Source organism: Carettochelys insculpta, chromosome 9 (assembly GCF_033958435.1).
Source record: "Carettochelys insculpta isolate YL-2023 chromosome 9, ASM3395843v1, whole genome shotgun sequence".
In the NCBI taxonomy this organism is placed as follows: Eukaryota; Metazoa; Chordata; order Testudines; family Carettochelyidae; genus Carettochelys; species Carettochelys insculpta.
Genome location: NC_134145.1, coordinates 18,491,987 through 18,510,417, shown reverse-complemented (window position 1 = coordinate 18,510,417; position 18,431 = coordinate 18,491,987). Strand labels below are relative to the sequence as shown.

Below are 18,431 nucleotides of genomic sequence, written 5' to 3'. Positions count from 1 at the left end.
ACTGCAATGAGCACGGAGGAATAGGAGACCAAGAGAAAGCTCCAGTGGGGCGAGGCAGGCAAAGAACGTTAGTAAGTGTAGGATTAGTGACATTTTTCGATGTGAGTGCACTGACCTTTTCCTCATCCTGAGGCTTGTTTTAGATGCCAGAATTTGGAAAACAGTTACCGAAATGTGTGATTCTAAATCCAGTTTGGCCCTCTCACATGCTCATTCTTTTAATGCAGAGAGACCCATGTGGGTGCCAGACTTTGCACTTGTGGATCTCGCTGGAGAGCTAGGGCAGCAGTCAGCAACCAAAATAGCAAGAAGAGACTTTTTTTTAGAATTTGGTAAAAACTCTGTAATTCAAGAACCGCAGTGCATGTGAATAAGATTTTCATAGCAACACAATCAAAACACAGATACAGTAACGTATCCCATGATATACAGCACATATTAAAGGGGGGGAGTTATCCAGAGTTTTGAGAGCACACATCGTTTGCTATTTAGATATGAGTTGTTCATTACTGGGCTTTTAGACATTCTCCGTTTATTGGAAATAATTAGGAGTTTGTTTTGTTTTTTGTTTTTGTTTTTGAATTTGCAATTATACTATCAGGAGCCACAAAGAAGTCCTTAAAGAGCTGCATGTGGCTCTGGAGCCATAGGTTTCAGACCCCTGAGCTAGGGTATTCATGTAGCCCACCATTCAGTGAAAACGTCTGCTCACACGTGCTAACTGCTGGTGATGTATGACTATCAGTGTTGTGCTCTTAAATATGTCCTTGTGCCCCAGGCACTTGGATAACATTTTGCCCTCCTGTTTGAAAAATCCTGTGGGAAAACAGTACATATGTGAATTCCCAGATTCTAACCCTCTCCTTCCCTCCTTTTATTGATTCTTTTTTTAACCCAATTGCTATAGTTCTTGACTAAAATATCTTCTTTGTTCTAGGAACTGAAACTTTCTTCTCATGAGGAGGCCTTGTCATTTGCATCTTTAGTAGATGGATACTTCAGACTTACTGCAGATGCCCACCTCTATCTCTGCACGGATGTAGCTCCACCTTTGATAGTGCACAACATAAAAAATGGCTGCCATGGTCCCATTTGGTTAGTTTAAATGCATTTGTCTTGATTGTTGTAGATGTTTAGGCCCATTAGGACTATAGCAGGGCCCCAAATTAACTGAGGAAATTAGAGAAATTTAGGACGGTTCTTGATTAGTGGGGGTTGCTAGCAGGTGCGTGTAGGATGACATAATTGATGTGGAAACAGCATATGTTCAGTCTGAGATTCTTTGTTAAAATGTTGCTGAGACGGAAGAGATTGAAAATAGCATCTGGCTCAAAAAAAAAAACCCCAAAACAAAAAAAATAAAACAAACAAAAACCCATCCACCACCAAACTGAGACTATAGGATGGATTTTCAGAAGCACTGACTTCTGGCTAACTCTTCTGTTATCGAAGCGAACAATAAAATGTCAATGTTCCCAGCACCTTCAAGTGGAGCAGAATAAGGCGACTGCTGAGTGCTTGTAAATATTACGCTCACAGTGCCTTTATCTTCTGCATTCAGGTCATCTACATTTTCAAGAGTTCTGCTGCAGAGATGGGAGCCATTTTGTTTTCATATTTCTACAGGTCATTGCAAGTGACATACACACAGTGTTCTGTCATGTAGCTGTACTTTCATTTTTTGTGCTATTTTATGTAATCTAAAATTATTTTAAACTGTAAACCCAGGAATCCCGACTCCCTATCCAAACTAACCACATCTTCCTGGCTTCTATTTCTAGCTTTGCCATTGACTACATGGGGTAACTGGGTACTGATTTTCTGGACCAGTGCGCCCTCTCATTTTTTCCATCCATCTACAGAGTAAATTTTGTACCACTTGTAGAAACACTTGCTGCTGTCTGTGTTCACTGTGGGAAGGAACTCTGCTAATCAGATGCGTGGGCCCATAAAACTGTTTACAGGCATCAGTCCTGGCTCTCAGTGTTCTGTGTTGTTATTTAGTTGTAATTTACCCCCAAATGTCTTCTCAGAGCCCAGTAAGCAATGGAAGTGTCGGTAATGCTGCTAGACATAAGTGACATTCTGTGGTCCAGCAAATTCTCTCATTCAACACTGGTCAGGTCCTGAGGGTACCAGACTAGAGAGATTCAACCTGAATTTTTCTCATTTTTACTGTAGTTGAAGGAATTATCACATTTCTTCCTTTTTGTTGTTGTTGTTGTTGTTGTTGCCATCGCATTGTTTTTTTTCCTCTTACTTTGCCAGTCAAAAAGCATACGTTTATTGAAGAATAAAAATAGTGTCCATAGCAGCCTGTAATGTGTGCACATCACTTGCAATAGGTTATAACTACATTTGAAAATATAACGGCAGCTGTATTTGCAGACAGGCGTCGTTTTTCAAAACTTTGAAGGTGCAACAAACAGGAAGCAAAGGTATTACCTGCATGCGTATCTGGAAGCTTGGCAACAAATTAAGCTATGCACGTATGCATACAGTATAAAGTATGTTTTGTTAGCATAACTCTTTGGAACAAGAACGAGCAACTGCATTATACATTGGGACTTTCAAAAGGACATTTGATTAAAATAGTTTTGGAATGTAGTTACTCCTATGCCAGTTATCCTCATTCTTGTATTAACTGTTTCAGCACAGAGTATGCCATCAACAAATTGAGACAAGAAGGGAATGAGGAGGGGATGTATGTACTGAGGTGGAGCTGTACAGACTTCAATCACATTCTCATGACAGTGACATGTCCTGAAATCTCAAAGGTATGTTGGGACACATCACATGCAATGGAGTCAGGTAAAGACTACAAACTCCCCAGGATCCATATACATGTCGACAGCTTAGTGCATATTACCCTATCTGACTCTAAATATGTGTCTCCATATGGCCACATACTTACTCTCAGGTTAAATCCCCTTGGCTACTTTTGGTGTCTCTGTGAGACTGGTTCCATTTATGCAGAATTCCCACTGGGACTCCCAAGCAGAAAGGTTTGTGAATGACAGATCCAAAATGATGCTTTTGTTGGATTAAATATGTGCTTAGAGTGCTGCAGAAAATGGCATCACTGTCAGAGTTCCTCACTCTTTTCAGAATGTTTCTTTAGGTGGTTTTCTGGACCTGAAATAGGGACATTAGATGGGAGTAGTTTGTCTGTCTCCCCTTCACCCCTGTGACTGGAGTGGTGTTCACTGGGTTGAATGGCCCCTTACATTAACTATTTATGCTAAACAATCTGTTCTATGGCGTCTTTAAGCTGTCTCTTTCTGAAATTTCCCAGACCTGAAGAAGAGCTCTGTGTAAGCTCAAAAGTTTGTCTCTCTCACCAGCCCACCCTCACACCCCTCCCAAAAAGAGAGAAGTCTTCTCTCTCTAATATCCTGGGACCAACACACCTACAACGCTATATATACAACATTTGTAGATCAACATATTTTACAGAAGTGGGTGCTCATGGTAATTTTCCTTGTGTGGGGGGAGGGGAGGGAGGAAATTGAGACATTGTGAGGTTTGTTTTGGAACTGTGAGAATCTTATTGCAAATGTACACATAGTGTAGAGACTTGAAGGAGAATCGCACACAGAGATCTAATATGCAGCAGTTCAGCCTAAAAGATAAGGGGTTAAATTCCAGAGGCACAGGTGGTCCAAGGGTACAGACTGTAAGTGGAGAACTTACTCAGGTTTGAGATTGAAAAGGGCTTTTCACAAAGCATATTGAACAGTCTATCCTGCAGTACAGTAAACCCTTGATTTAATGGACTAATGTGGGGGGGTCCGTTAAACCCAGATGTCCATTAAATTAGAGGGTTTACTGACACACACCCCTGGCTCTCCCTGCCCTCCCCTGTCCCCCCAAAAATGCCCACTACTCACTGCCACTAGAGGAGCCGCTGGAGCTTGCCACTGCTGCTGGAGGCCCCACCGTGGTGGGAACTTCACCGCTGCTGGGGGCCCCTCTGTGGTTGGGGGCCCTGCTACGGCAGTGAGAGTTCCGCTGCATGCATCAGCAAAAGCCACCGCCACTGCCTGGAGGAACTGCCGCTGCTGGAGCCACCACGCACTCCTCCTACGAGGGGTGGGGCATGTACACAAGTGCCATCTGCCCTCAGGTGCGCCCCACCTGGTGGGAGGAGTGCATGGCGCCTCTGGGGGAAGAGGCAGTGGCTCCTCCAGTTCGCAGCAGCTCTGCAGCAGTAAATCCGTCGGCAAGGGGCGGGGTGAGTATTTGGGATTTTATGGGTTCCGGTTAAGTGAACTTCTGGAACAAACAGGGTCCATTGTTCCCAAAGTCTGCTAAATTGGGGTCTGTAAAATCAACGGTTTAATGTATAGTAAGTTGGACCACCATTTGTGGATTTAATGTTATTTTAGGAAAGATTTATGTCTTGAGACATAAATCCAAATTCTGCAAAGCCCTTTATTGACTTCATTACAGTGTTTCCTCCATTAAGGCATAGGGCAATTGTCCACTTTGTTTTTAATAAATGCCACATAAAAGCTGGGTCTTTGCGTTGGTATATTTAGATTTATGGTTCTAAATTTGTTTAATTCCCTTGTTTAATTTCATTGGCTTCTTTGGACTCTCCTCAGGGATGAATTTGGCCCCAGATGTGCTTGTCAGCTCTTATGTACTTTGTTTCATTTTTATAATTTATATATTTTGCTCTTTTTTCCCCCTAAAATAGCAAAAGTTAAATGAGTCAGTCCAATATAAGAACTTCCCAATCGAGGTGACAAAAGAGGGTTGCTTCCTTCATGGCCCAGATGAGTTATTCCCATCTTTAAAAGAACTGATGGATCATTTGAAGGGACAAACCCTTAGAACGGACAACATAAGCTTTACACTGAAGAGATGCTGCCAGCCAAAACCAAAAGGTAGTGACTGTCTCTTCCTCCTTTGTTCTGGAGAAACTGAAGGCATTTGTGACCACAAGGGGACTTTGTATTTTGTTCTGTGTTTTTAAAATAATTTTTGATGGACAAATTTAAAAATTTCCTAGTTGTTTCAGGGGGGAAAAAGCCCCTCTGATTAAAATAGACTTTATGTACTTCATATTACTGCAAGTACTATGAACAGGTGAACATATTGTTCTTTGAGCACTGTGTGATCTCAGCACAGGATGCTCAAGGGCTGTTGCTAGTTATTAGCATAATTTGTGCATGGTTTAAAAGCAAGTAGCATATTGCCTTCAGCATGTAAATAACCAGTCTTGTAGTATCAATGGTAGATGACTAATTTTAACATAACTCTTCGAGGTTTAAAAAAGTCAGAGCTGACTCATCGTGAGTCATGTGTTTAAATATCTCTTTTATTGTAAAAGTAATAATTTGGAGGGCTTCTCTCTGCCCCCAGAAAAGGTGCATGAGCCAAGGAGGGCTGCTGCCATCTTTTGTGTTCTTTGCTTTACCAAAGAAGGAGTGCAGGGCGGAATGTAACATTATGACCTTTTTGTTTAAATATCACTTGTTCTTGAGATCAAGTGTTAGTAATGATAATTAAACAGAGAGAAACAAAGGGGAAGATCCTGAAGTCATTATTCAGGCATAACACACTTTGAAGCTGGTGGGAATTTTGTCTGAGCAAGGACAAATTACTTGCAGATGAACTTTATGAAGGAGGTGGTATGATCCTGTTGATCAGATAATGGTTTCCTGTTAGAATGAGGGAAATAACTAAGATAAAGTAGCTGTATTTTTAGTTTGAGAGAAGTTGAGAGATACAATTCATACGTACAAGAGGCATGTTGCACTGTTTATGTAATGCTGACAGTGCTTTCATAAACTAAATTAAAAAAAATTGTCTTGATCATTGAGAGATTAAACTAATTCTGAAGGTATTTCTGCATTTGCAGTAATCATAATAGGAGGATCAATTTTTATTGATGCTCATGCTCACCTAAGATGCCCACTGATATCAGAATTTCCTCTGTTTATGTGTGTGACTTTGTCTTTTGACCTTGATGGGAATGTTGATTGCACACTGAGGCAGGATCTCCAAGTCTACCAAATTACTGCCTTTAAAAAAAAAACCTTAGGTTTGGACACACATGTTGGTGAAAAATTCTTTTCATTTTACAGTTTTAGGTCTATATAACCCTCCTAGAGTATTGTAAGAATGCAGAATCATAATCATCTCTCAAGGCCAGTTCCATTCCCTCTAACAGCACTGAGAAAGGGGACACATACATCAGAAGCCCATATCATGGTGTTCATGTACTTGCAGATATTGAACTATTGCTACAGAGTGCAAGAAGATGGAATATATATGTACATCTTACGGATCAGACTGTAGCTTTTTTTTCCTATATGGATGCATGAGGGAGAGGGAGGGTATAAACTAGGCCTTTATTCCTCGTGTGTTCCCAAGATGAAGGCACGGTTTTTGCCCCCTGGGAATTGGGACTGCTAGCGCTCCATGAAGTGCAAGGCATTCTCATGGGAGAGGGGAAGGCAGCAGAAGTGGACAAAGTACCCCAAAAGTTACTTGAGTAAAAGTGCTGTGGCTTTCACTTCTAGATGTTTGAGAACAATAGAGATGTGACATGCATATGTACTTAAGTATCAGAGGGGTAGCTGGGTTAGTCTGTATCGACAAAAACAATGAAAAGTTTTGTGGCACCTTGTAGACTAACAGGTATTTTGAAGCATAAGCTTTCATGGGCAAAGACCTGCTTCATCAGACATTGCAGCTAATAAAGTGGATCCTGGTCCACGAAAGCTTACGCTCCAAAATATCTCTTGGTCTGTAAGGTGCCACAGGACTTGACATTGTTTGTACTCAGGAAGTTTTCCTGAAGGACACTGGTGACTTGTATATAAGTATGCCCCTGCTCCCAGTACTTTTACTCAAGTAACTTTTGGGGTACATTTTCCACCTCTGGAAGGGAGCAGCCATGGCTTTCTCCTACCACCTACATTCAGGCCAGCAGACCTGGCTGCCCTCAGCATGGAGCACAGGTTGTATTACCTGACAGATGGCACAGAAAACACCACGAAAACACATCCCAGAACTCTGCTTGAGGCATTGTGGAGTTGCAGTAACCTCAATGCAGGTCAGTCCCTAACAGGCACATTTGTGTCCTGTGTATTTTTTAAGTGAAATGAGCACTGGCAATTTCTGTGGCACAATACAGAGCAACATTGGCTAATGTTATCATGCAGAGATTTTAAGAAGTGGATGTTTTTTACTGGATTCTCTTCCAAGTGATAGCTAGGAGAAGTTACCTGACCAGGTAATCACATTTTAAGATTTTTTCCCTAAAACTATCTGGGAATATTAGCTTGCAGATAGCATATGAAAGAGAGAAGCCCACTATTGGGTGACTATTAGAAGTGAGGCATTGCTAATTTAAGATTAAAAAATAAACTTAATCAAAGCCCGTTTTTCTCCCTCTCCTGTCCACTCTCCAGAAATCTCAAACTTGTTAGTGGCAACAAAGAAATGTCAGGAATGGCATCCTGTTTGCCCTCTCGGTCAACTGAGTTTCCATCGAATTCTCAAAGAAGAAATTAAGCAGGTAAGTACCTACCGAATGTCAATTTGCTTTGCTAATCCATAGAGTTGGCAAGTAGAACAAGAAAGATAGGCCTTTATGCTTAAGCAATAACAATGTCAAAAATCTCAGCAATGAGAGAACCCAGCCCCCAAAAAAAACAAATTAAAAAAAAATCATTATCGTTTTGAAGGCTCTGTTAAGCTACCCCCTGTGAACTCAAGTATGTTATCAGTGATGGGCAGGAAAGAAACACCCCATGTACATGTTTTTCAATCAGGAAGGGAAAAACATATTGCCCAGACTGATATTTTTTAGGAGAAATCTTAATCTTATCACCCATACACTCTAACCCATTTCACCATGTAAAGGTCCTGTATTTTTAAAGGCTTGATTCAGTAGAGAAATACTGCACCCATGACTTGAGATCTTGCCCAGTAAGAAACAAGGGGAGTGTTTAGGTGATTTAGGAGTAGAAATGACAAAGGAGTTCAGGAGCATAAGTCTGTCGGAAAGTTAGTGGGATTTAAGTGACTAAAACCAATATTTCTATACTGCTAGAAAAACCTCTTGTGGCTCAAAGCCTTAGAACTCAGATCAACAAATAGCCGTGTCATTGTTATTCCTGCCGGAGGTCCGGCTGGAGGAGGAACATCAGCTCTGCTATTTGTAGCCAGCTACCACTAACACCGTGAACCGTATCCATTGACTTTGGGCTCTGAGACTCATGACTTTAGGCTGTTTTGTTTTGCAGTGTAGTCACATTATACTTCACATGGATGCTTTGGAAAATTTTACTGAAGATGCCTTTTTTAAGAGAACATTTCAGGCTGTATCAGGGACCACAGAAGATTGTGGTAGACTGTCAAATTATATATAAAGTAACAGAGAGGGAGCCGTGCTAGTCTATATACTATCAAAACAAAAAAGCAGTCAAGTAGCACTTTAAAGACTAACAAAATACTTTATTAGGTCTCTCTGATTTGCTCACCTTGATCATTTTTTTTCTGATTTGTCCACCTTGACTACTGTTTTTGGTTCCCTGTGCCTTAAATATTGAGTCTGTTCTAGTATGGCCATGGTCTATATATAAAGGGTTGTAATCAGTGTGCACGCACGCACGCACGCACAGTTTGTTTCTGCAAAAGAACCAAGTAGAATCCTCTGTTAATTGTAGGGGGAATGTCCTCCTTTTTTCTAGTATCCCTGCGAATGAGTTACACTGAAATATTACTTAGTGCTGTTTCTTGGTAACACTTTAAGACACAAATGTCATCCTGTTAAATAAGAAGCTAGTCATCATTAATTCATTTGATATTCATTCTAATGACATTAAATCATGGAGAAGTTATTTGGTATTCATGTAGATCTAATACCTGACAGCCTGTTAATAGTAAAAGAGTTCAGCATGATGATAAATACCCTTTTTGGAGAATACCAGACGGAAGAATAATAAGCTAGGACTTACTGTAAAATATTACTGGTTTCTCTTTGGTGACATATTGCTAATGGTGGGATCTGCATATTATTAAAGTAAATGAAATAGAAATTTTGAGTAATTATTTGCAAAGACAGGTTTTAAAGCATTTTTATAGCTTTACACCTGTTTGATGTCTTAGTTTGAAAATTCTGTTATGCATTACATCTTAGGATGAACACCTTGGAAGAGGAACAAGAACACAAATTTATTCTGGAACTCTCAATTATAAGGCAGATGAGAATGAAGGGTATCAGGATGAAAAAGAGAAGAAAGTTCTCCTGAAGGTCTTGGACCCCAGTCACAGAGACATTTCTTTGGCAAGTTCTTCCTCTTTTCAATTTATAGTGCACAAACAAGTAGCCAGTGCCACATTATTCATGTTCAGATTCTTATTACTTAAGTGACATTGAGTTTGCATTCAAAACTGAGGAAGTTGAAAAGTTAATGCTAGCATTTTACATGCAAGATGCTACCTAACATTCCCTGGCAATATTCATGCATCTGAAAAGATCAGCCTTAACTCAATAAAAAGTTAGATTTTTTTCACAAGTCACAAATCCAGGACCTGATTTGACATGTAAGTACCTTAGAGATAGCAGTCTAAATTTGGGTCGTCTTCCATTTGTTCAGAAAGCCTTTGACAAGGTCCCTCATCAATAACTCAAGTAAATTAAGCTGTCATGGGATAAGAGGGAAGAGCCTTTCATGAATTGCTAACTGTTTAACAGATAGGAAAGAAGAGGTAGGAATAAAATGGTCAGTTTTTTTAGAATGGAGAACAGTAACTAGTGGTGTGCCCAAAGGATCTGTACTGGGACCAATCCTATTCAACAAACTGATGCATGATCTGGAGAAAGGGGTAATCAGCAAAGCGGCAAAATCTGCAGATGATGCAAAGTTGTTCAAAGATAGTAAAGTCCATAGCAGACAGCAAAGAGCTTCAAAAAGGTGCCCCAAAATTCGGTGAGCGGGCAACAAAATGGCAGATGAAATTCAGCGTTGATCGACTCTAATACTTTGGAAATTCCAACTATACATAGAAAATGGTGAGGTCTAAATTAGCTGCTGCTGCTCAAGAGAGATGTGGAAGTCATGATGCATCATAACTCCCCAAAAAAATCCACTAAATGTGCAGCAAACAGAACGTTGGGAATCATTAAGAAAGGAGTGTATAATAAGACAGAAAATATCACATTGCTTCTGTATAAATATGCCTGCATCTTGAATACTGTGTGGAGATATGGTCGCCTCCTCTCAAAAATGGTATATTAGAATTGGAAAAGGTTCAGAAAAGGGCAATAAAATGATTAGGGAGGGATATGGAGCAGCTTTCATATGATGAGAGATTAATAAGACCAGGACTTTTCAGCTTCAAAAAGACATGAGTAAGGGTGGTTCACTGTGTAACCCCAGGCAAGTCACTTAACTGCTCCATGCCTCAGTTTACGCCTTGTGAAGAGGAGCTGCTACTTTACAGGAGGGTGGTGAGGCTTCAGGCTGATACGACTCTTTGACAACCTTGGCTAAAGAGTTGACACAACACACAAATGTTAAGCAATAGCACTTCTACTGCAATTTTGCTATAGCGGTGTTTATGTAGCACTCATCCTGTTGTTGATCCTGTGCGTTACTAGTGACACGTGGGTCTTTCCTGAATTTTATAATTTTATGTCACGTTTTGTTGTTTCCGTACATGCCTTGCTGTAGGGTAGCCCTGAAATGCTGATATTCACTGTTAATATTTCACTTTCTGACAGGCATTTTTTGAGACCGCAAGCATGATGAGGCAAATTTGCCACAAACACATCGTCTTCCTTCATGGGGTCTGCGTCCGCGACGTAGAAAGTGAGTTTGTTTAGAATCGGTAACTGTGGCTCTCGTGAAGACATAAGCCATTGAGGGAAGAGCTGGTCTTTATGTTCAGTGCTTAGCACAACACCACCCTAGTCCATGACTGGGAGCCTGAGGCACTACTGCAATACAAATAAAAGTGGAGGGAGAATTGCAATGAGGACCTTTTTCCTCTGCTCTGTTTCCCAGCAGTGTTTTCCTCCTAATGGCACCTATCTGCAGGCTGTGTTTTTATGAATGGTTTCCTTGGAAACCAGGCAAGGCATTGACTGCCCACTCATTGTAGTTTTGCCAGCCAGCAGAGGTTACCCCCCAAGTCAATACAGAGGGTCAGTGCACATGTTGTACTGTTATGTGGCCATCTGGGCTCTTCATAAGCAGTGAATTCACTTAGAGTCAGAGCGTTAATACAGACACACGCTGGTGCCATGAGATGCTCCAGACACAGCTCTCCGTGAATGTTATGCCCTTTGGATTATTTCAGACGTAATACTGTTGCTACAGACTGAAGTCATGACTCTGTTTTTGTAGATATTATGGTTGAAGAGTTTGTTGAATTTGGACCACTGGATCTCTTTATGCACCGGAAAAGTGATGTTCTTACAACTCCCTGGAAATTCAAAGTAGCCAAACAGTTGGCAAGTGCATTAAGCTACTTGGTAAGTAGGCAGCACACTAGCTGAGGGACAATATTGCCTGTAAAATAAATAATTTTTTTTTAACTTCAAAATTAGTGTGCAACAGCTGTCAGTACAATTTTTGTTTTCTGGGTATTGTTAAATAGAATAGCCAGGAATATTTGTGGCCAAGGTGGTAGGGGGGTGTAAGTCACACCTTCTTGTTTTTATTAAATTATTTTAAATAATGTCCAACTCTCCCAGATGGGTATCTGTTTAATGTCAAATCAAGTACAATGTCCATCTCTCCATCTCTGCCACTGATTTACTGTGACTTTGTCAAGTCACATAATGCCTCTGTTCCTCATTTACATTCCTCAAGAAAGAGGGCTGATGATTGTTTCCCATTTTTACAAATATCATTGAAATCAGTGTCATGTAAGTGTGAAGTTTTCTCCCTTTCTTGTGCTCTAGAAGCATTTCTCCCAAGCTTTGTTTTGGAGCTTAGCCTGCAATTTCTGATACTTTGTATCTCTCTCTTGAACCATGCATGCAACTATACTTTCATGGCCTAGCTGAATCTTTGTGTTTATTGTAACACTCTTTTGAATACAGGAGGATAAAGAGTTAGTACATGGAAATGTATGCACAAAAAATATACTATTGGCAAGAGAGGGAATTGACCATGAATATGGTCCTTTCATTAAACTGAGTGATCCAGGAATTCCAATAACTGTGCTTTCCAGACAAGGTACTGTATGAAACCAGATTATTCATTTTACTGTGTTTGGGAAGGAAGAGAGAAAACGTAAATTTGCCAGATAGTTCCTTCCAGTTCACAGCATGGTTTTGCACTCTCCCATTGGGGACAGTTTTAAGTTGCAGTTTTGAGGGATATTCATAGTAAAGTGGAATGTTGCCTGTATTAGGTGTGTGGTGTATTCTGTTAGCTTTGTCATTCTGTATACACATACAAAATGTAAAAAGCAACATTGAGTGTAATGATCTAGTATATGAGGAACCCCAGTTTTATGAAGGTATCAGGACACATCCAACACTTGTAAAAATCACAGGGATATACTATGACTTGCGGGGAGGGACAGAGGGACTCCAGATCAAAGTAGTTCTTACTATTGGAGTGAAGCAGTTACTTTTTGTGAAAAGTGATGCTTTGTTAAATTTCTGTAGTGCAGTGCCATGCTGAATAAATTGGCATATTTTGCCTGCCCTTATTTGACAACTCCAGCTCATGCAAACCTCTTATCTTTTATCTAAGAATGTGTCGAACGAATCCCTTGGATTGCACCAGAATGTGTTGAAGATTCAAAAAATTTAAGTGTTGCAGCAGACAAGTGGAGTTTTGGCACAACGCTGTGGGAAATCTGCTATAATGGAGAAGCACCCCTGAAAGATAAGACCTTAGCAGAGGTAAAAGTCTATGTTATAAGTCTTATCCTGCTGCGTGAAGTGCGTCTTCTTTGGCACATACTGTTTCCATACTAGAGTTGATATCAGTTTAATATTTTCTGTTCAGCTATTTAAATCCTATGTGAAAATTCAGTACAGGTGGGTTTGCTAAGGAGCAGGAGGATGCTTAGAATATTGCAGGTCCAAAGTAGGCACTGGGCTTTGCCTGATGACAAATAAATAACTAATGCTTGACTACAGATGCTGTATCAGCTTTTTGCGGGTGAGATTTCTTAACCCCGTGTCATAATTGATTAGTGCAAATGCAGGAGCTTTTGAGGCATCCGCACGAAAGGGTTGAATAGGTGACATTTAAATCACACTGTTTATCCCAAACCACTTGACAAATAAGACCTAACGGTTCAATGGAATTCACTTGTTTCTGAGAGGGTGGGCAACACCCAGCCAGCACACTGCATCCATGGGAGAGGAGGGCATCCAGCCAGCACCAGCAGAGCAAAGCACTGCACTGAGAGTGCCATGTGGAAAGCTCCCTCCCTTTTGTTTTTCACAGGTTTCCTTTATTTGCTAACAGCTGTTCCCTTAAGCCTCTCCCAAGGCTCAGAAACAAACCCTTATAGTCAGTAGCCTGTCACCTCTGTGTCTGGAATTAATTGAACTAACCCAGCGTATTTTTTGGATAGATGAGTGCAGTTCTTGGCTTTCAGTCACTGACTCTCCCATGTTAATTAACACACAGTCCTCTATTTACTCCCGGTGCTCTTCCCAGTAGCCAGAGCTCTTCCAATAATGCTGGCTTCCTGTGCTCTGAAAGGAGAGATGTAAAACACTGAGCATGAGGCTTACTGGTGTGCTAGCAATATAACTGGTCCTGGCCATTCCCTGAGGTAGACAAGGTTCCCTTCTCTTCCCAACAGAACTGTACAGGGCCGTCTTACTCCATCACAGCCTCTTTTTGATGCTGGGATTTCTCTTTTCCTTCTTCCATCCCCCACTTCCTTTCCCCATTCTTCCGAGCTATATGTTAGGGTTCCCTTGACCCTACTCTCTCCCTCCCCCCAACAACCCTGCGGCTCCCACATCCTTTTCTGTCCCACTGACATTGTTCAATCAAGCCAAAGCTCAGTTCTCCCTCACCATTGCTGGGATCCCTACAGCTGAGATTCCATTTGGGGTTGTCTTCCTTGACGTTCTCCTCTTCCAAATAAGAGGCTCTTCAGTTTCTAGCCTGTGCAACAACTGCTGAAAACTGTCCTAGAAACGGTCTGAGTCCCTCTACCTGCTGCCTGAGAAGAAGCGGTAGGTCAGCAGGAGACAGTTGAGCTGCTGAAAGAAATGTGCTGTCCTGACAACACCCATGTTCCCCTGGGTGTGCGGGACCAGCCCAGCAGGGCGATAGCCTCTTGCCTCACACGATTCCTCCTGAAAGCGATAATCGTTGCAGAGATCTTGAAGAGTAACCAGAAGTCCATTTCATTAGTAAATTGTTTCAGTTTTCTTCCAAGCATAAATCAAACTCCATCCTCCTTTTCCCCCAACCAGCACGTTCATTTTAACCATTACATCCTGGCTACATCTACACTAGAGAGTTTTGTGGGCAAAACTGGGGTTTTGTCGACAAAACTCATGGAGCATCTACACACAAAATGCATTTTGTCAAGACAGAGTGTCAACAAAAAAGCCAAGTAGGTGCTCCGGGGGGCCCTTTTGTCAACAGAGCGGATCAAAAGATCGATCCACTTTTATGTGTAGATGTGATCTGTCGACAGAGGTTTTTGTCGGAACGTCTCTTCCAACAGTAATTTCTGCAGAGAGATGCTTCTAGTGTAGATGTGTAGCCCCAAGGGCAGCCAAGTCTGAAGTTCCTAGAAAATGCTGAGGGGTGCTATGGCAGAAAGATGACTTTTCCGGAAGCAGTTCTACATTAACCCTTGACGGAAACAGCTGCTCTGAGCTATCCTAGACTCTACAGAAACTAATCTCCTCAAGGAAGAGACGTGCAGAGCCTAATGGAAAGGAGAAAGATCAACATTAGATTTGTCCCGTAAAATATCTTACGATAGGTATGAAGTTAAATTATGGCTCTGTAATTTAAGGTCTACAATACATGTGTCGTTTTCTGTCTTACCTTACAGAAGGAGAGATTCTATGAAGGGCACTTCATGTTGGTAACACCATCCTGCAAGGAACTAGCTGATCTGATGAAGCAGTGCATGAATTATGATCCCAATCAGAGACCGTTTTTCAGAGCCATTATGAGAGACATCAACAAAGTGGAAGAACAAAGTAAGAAATCATGTTGCCTGTTAGCTTGGTATTAAAGGAATGTTGATTTATTTGGCTAAGCTGGATACCTTCGTATAACTTCATGTACTGATTTACTGTGACAAACATATACTGGAAGCAGAAATTCCATGTGTAATACTGTTGAAACAATGGGAGTAAAATGTGAGTACGTGAGGGAAAAACTATGCAATAGCTAAGTTGCATGTGGGTTAAGTCAACCAGAGCTGAAAGAATTGCAGCCAGTTTTGGTTCTGTGCATGTCCAGTTCGGTCATATTCTAGTTTTAATACTGGAATCATTTGGAAGCCTTAATAAGGGCATAATTATAGGTACAGAGAACTGTGGATCTGAGCCTTGATGTCAGACACTTAAAAACTAATCCTCATATCATCTCTGGACTGGAGGTGGGGGGCTCCCAAAACACTCATCCCCTTGTGTAAGTAGGGAAACTGAGAGTCTCACTCTGAATCTTGGAGAAGAATCCACAAGGAGCCAGCAGCTTAGCAGAGCTAGGCAGGGAGACAAGCAGCAGAGAAAGAGATAACATGCTGTTGTTTGCCTATCAGTTAGGGGAGAAGTCTTCTGGCATTCAGCAAAGAGGAGAGGGGCTCAAGGGAAGAAGTGTCCACTGGGAGAAGGGTGTTAGACCCACATGAAGTTTTTACTGGGAGATTTGCACATGAGTCAAGATGCTGCTAAAATCCAAGGAATAAGGGGACTCGCTGGGACCCTGTCTAACAAGGGCTGTCTCTTCCATGTCAGACCCTGATATTGTTTCTGAGAAGAAGCCTGTTGCAGAGATCGACCCCACTCTCTTTGAAAAACGATTTTTGAAAAGAATCCGAGATTTGGGAGAGGTAAGTCAAGCAGCATGCGATGACCTTGAGAAGCCAATCTATAACTGAGCATTGTCTCTCCCTGACGCTGCTCCTTGGCAGCACTGCCTTCCAAACAAAGAACTCTCCAGTGCAGACGAGTCTTTGTGGAAGGAGGGCGGGTGTGCACTTGCGAGCAGATTGCTCGTAGGACTGTTGGAGGCCTGTGGAAGTGGATGATGTGCAGATGCCTCCACTGCATAGGAGCTGGATAGCAGGAGTGCATTGATCCAGGACAGAGCCAAACATGGCCTGCTCCACTCTCAGATCTGGTGAACAATCGAGCCCAAGATTATCAGAAATCACTGGTAACTTATTGCCCAATAGCAGACGCACCCCCATTCTGCGTATCTTTTTGATGCACACCTCACACAGCATGATGAGTAAAACTGAACTGTAAATGCTTGAAATACTGCATTGACCACTGTTTGCAAGGTGATCACAGTCCAAAATGGTTTCCTTTTTTCTTTTAAAATCAGGGTCACTTTGGCAAGGTTGAACTCTGCAGGTATGACCCAGAAGGTGATAATACAGGAGAGCAGGTGGCGGTAAAGTCCCTGAAACCAGAGAGTGGTGGGAATCACATCGCTGATCTGAAGAAAGAAATTGAAATCTTGAGGAATCTTTATCATGAAAACATTGTGAAGTACAAAGGAATTTGCATAGAAGATGGTAAATGTTCTAGTAGAAGAAAATTGAAAATATAAGATTTTCTTCACTGTAAGGTTCAACATATGAACTTAGATTTTTTTATTCCAGGTATAGGAGTTAAAATCTCTCTGAAGTGTCTTCACTTCCATTTTTGTGTACTCACACCTTTAAAGTGGCTGCACTGGCTGCCCCCTCAGACAATTTAACTATAGCTCAGTTACAGTCACATGGAAAATAGAGCATTTATTACAGAAGCACTGATGTGATCATAACTATACCTCATATCAAAGCAGTTGTGTTGCCCAGTTGTGCCTGAGGTCATATTTACATTGAACCCTTCACTTGGCTCTGTCTTAATGATCACTAGTTTTAAAAAATAAGTATTTGGCAATAGGAGTCACAGTTTACCTGTCTTCCTCTAACTGTATATGGCCCCAAGTTGGCAATGCTGATGGGAGCCTTTGGGGAATGCCACCATGAATATAAATAATTTCAAGTATAGGAGAAAAGCACTGGTACCTTAAATGCCATTAAGGTGCCTGGTAGGATCAGTGTTGGAGCTAAAGCTCTGGGGAAATGAGCATTTTTCCTGTGTTTTCAGGAGGAAGTGGGATTAAACTCATCATGGAGTTTCTTCCTTCTGGGAGCCTAAAAGAGTATCTCCCACGAAATAAGAGCAAAATTACCCTGAAACATCAGCTAAGATATGCAGTTCAGATCTGCAAGGTAAGGAGTCTTTCTGCAATACAGCGTGTTTAATTTGTAAGCACTTGGAAATGATGGGGGAGGGTACACATGGACAAAGTCCCTGCTGCCAGGAGGGCTGCATTCTAAAGCCACTTACGTTTCTCATCATGTGTGCAACAGCTGAACCTAATGTGGGCATTGCAGTTGTCAGTGTAGAGAGACACTGTGGAGCAAGCTCATGGCAAATAAATGGCTTTGAAGGAGCAAAGGAAGCATGCTTGGCACCCATAAAAGCTGGCAGCATCTCCAGCAAAGAGGATCGGAGTGCAAAGTTGCTAAGCAGAGATGTGGCAGGACAGAAGGGAGCCTTCAAAAGGGGGACTGAGGGAGGTGCAGAGGAGCTGAAGACAAGAGCCAAGCAGTAGGCAAGAGGCGAGCTGTGTGGGCATTCAGAAGTGAGGACAAGGAGTTTGTGCTTTCTGCAGAAAATGAGGGAGCATATGGAACGATGTGGTCACAACTCCAGGAGTGTGTTAGGAAAGGGAGGATATGATCTTGGGAGAATGACGGAGTAGGCAGCGTTGAGTGGGGGTTAGGTTCCATTTTAGGTGCATCAGTGGGTCATTAGAGAATAGGTGCTGGAAAGACAGTTAGGTGGGAGACTGGGCAGAGGCCCAGAAAACAGATGAGGCCAACCAAGGGCAGAGTTTGGAGGAGTGGGAAGAGCCACCAGTAGAGAAGAAGGCATGAGTAACGAGTGAGAGGAGCTGGTGAGCGGATGTAGGAAAGGAAGTGGGGGCAGGTAACATAGACCTGAGCACCCCGGGGAGTTAGCATGACTGTCTTTTTCTCTCTCTTCAGGGAATGGATTATTTGGGCTCTCGTCAGTACGTTCATCGGGATTTAGCAGCAAGAAATGTCCTTGTTGAAAGTGAGAACAGAGTGAAGATTGGAGACTTTGGTCTTACCAAAGTAATTGAAACCAATAAGGAGTACTACACGGTCAAAGATGATCTCGACAGTCCTGTGTTTTGGTAACAACAACT

General features: G+C 41.8%; 1 protein-coding gene across 5 annotated transcripts in view; it reads left to right on the top strand.

Annotated features, from left to right (window-relative positions):
* The window catches only part of JAK1 (Janus kinase 1), a 102,758-nt gene that overhangs the window by 80,420 nt on the left and 3,907 nt on the right, over nt 1-18,431 (top strand). For all 5 annotated transcript variants that reach the window (XM_075002542.1, XM_075002539.1, XM_075002540.1 and 2 more), the window contains 14 exons: nt 938-1,095; nt 2,654-2,777; nt 4,703-4,892; nt 7,428-7,534; nt 9,161-9,307; nt 10,748-10,835; nt 11,373-11,500; nt 12,074-12,209; nt 12,735-12,886; nt 15,022-15,172; nt 15,935-16,029; nt 16,527-16,719; nt 17,300-17,424; nt 18,247-18,419. In XM_075002542.1, the coding sequence (XP_074858643.1) occupies nt 938-1,095; nt 2,654-2,777; nt 4,703-4,892; nt 7,428-7,534; nt 9,161-9,307; nt 10,748-10,835; nt 11,373-11,500; nt 12,074-12,209; nt 12,735-12,886; nt 15,022-15,172; nt 15,935-16,029; nt 16,527-16,719; nt 17,300-17,424; nt 18,247-18,419 (1,967 nt within the window). The remainder of the gene's footprint in view (nt 1-937; nt 1,096-2,653; nt 2,778-4,702; nt 4,893-7,427; nt 7,535-9,160; nt 9,308-10,747; nt 10,836-11,372; nt 11,501-12,073; nt 12,210-12,734; nt 12,887-15,021; nt 15,173-15,934; nt 16,030-16,526; nt 16,720-17,299; nt 17,425-18,246; nt 18,420-18,431) is intronic.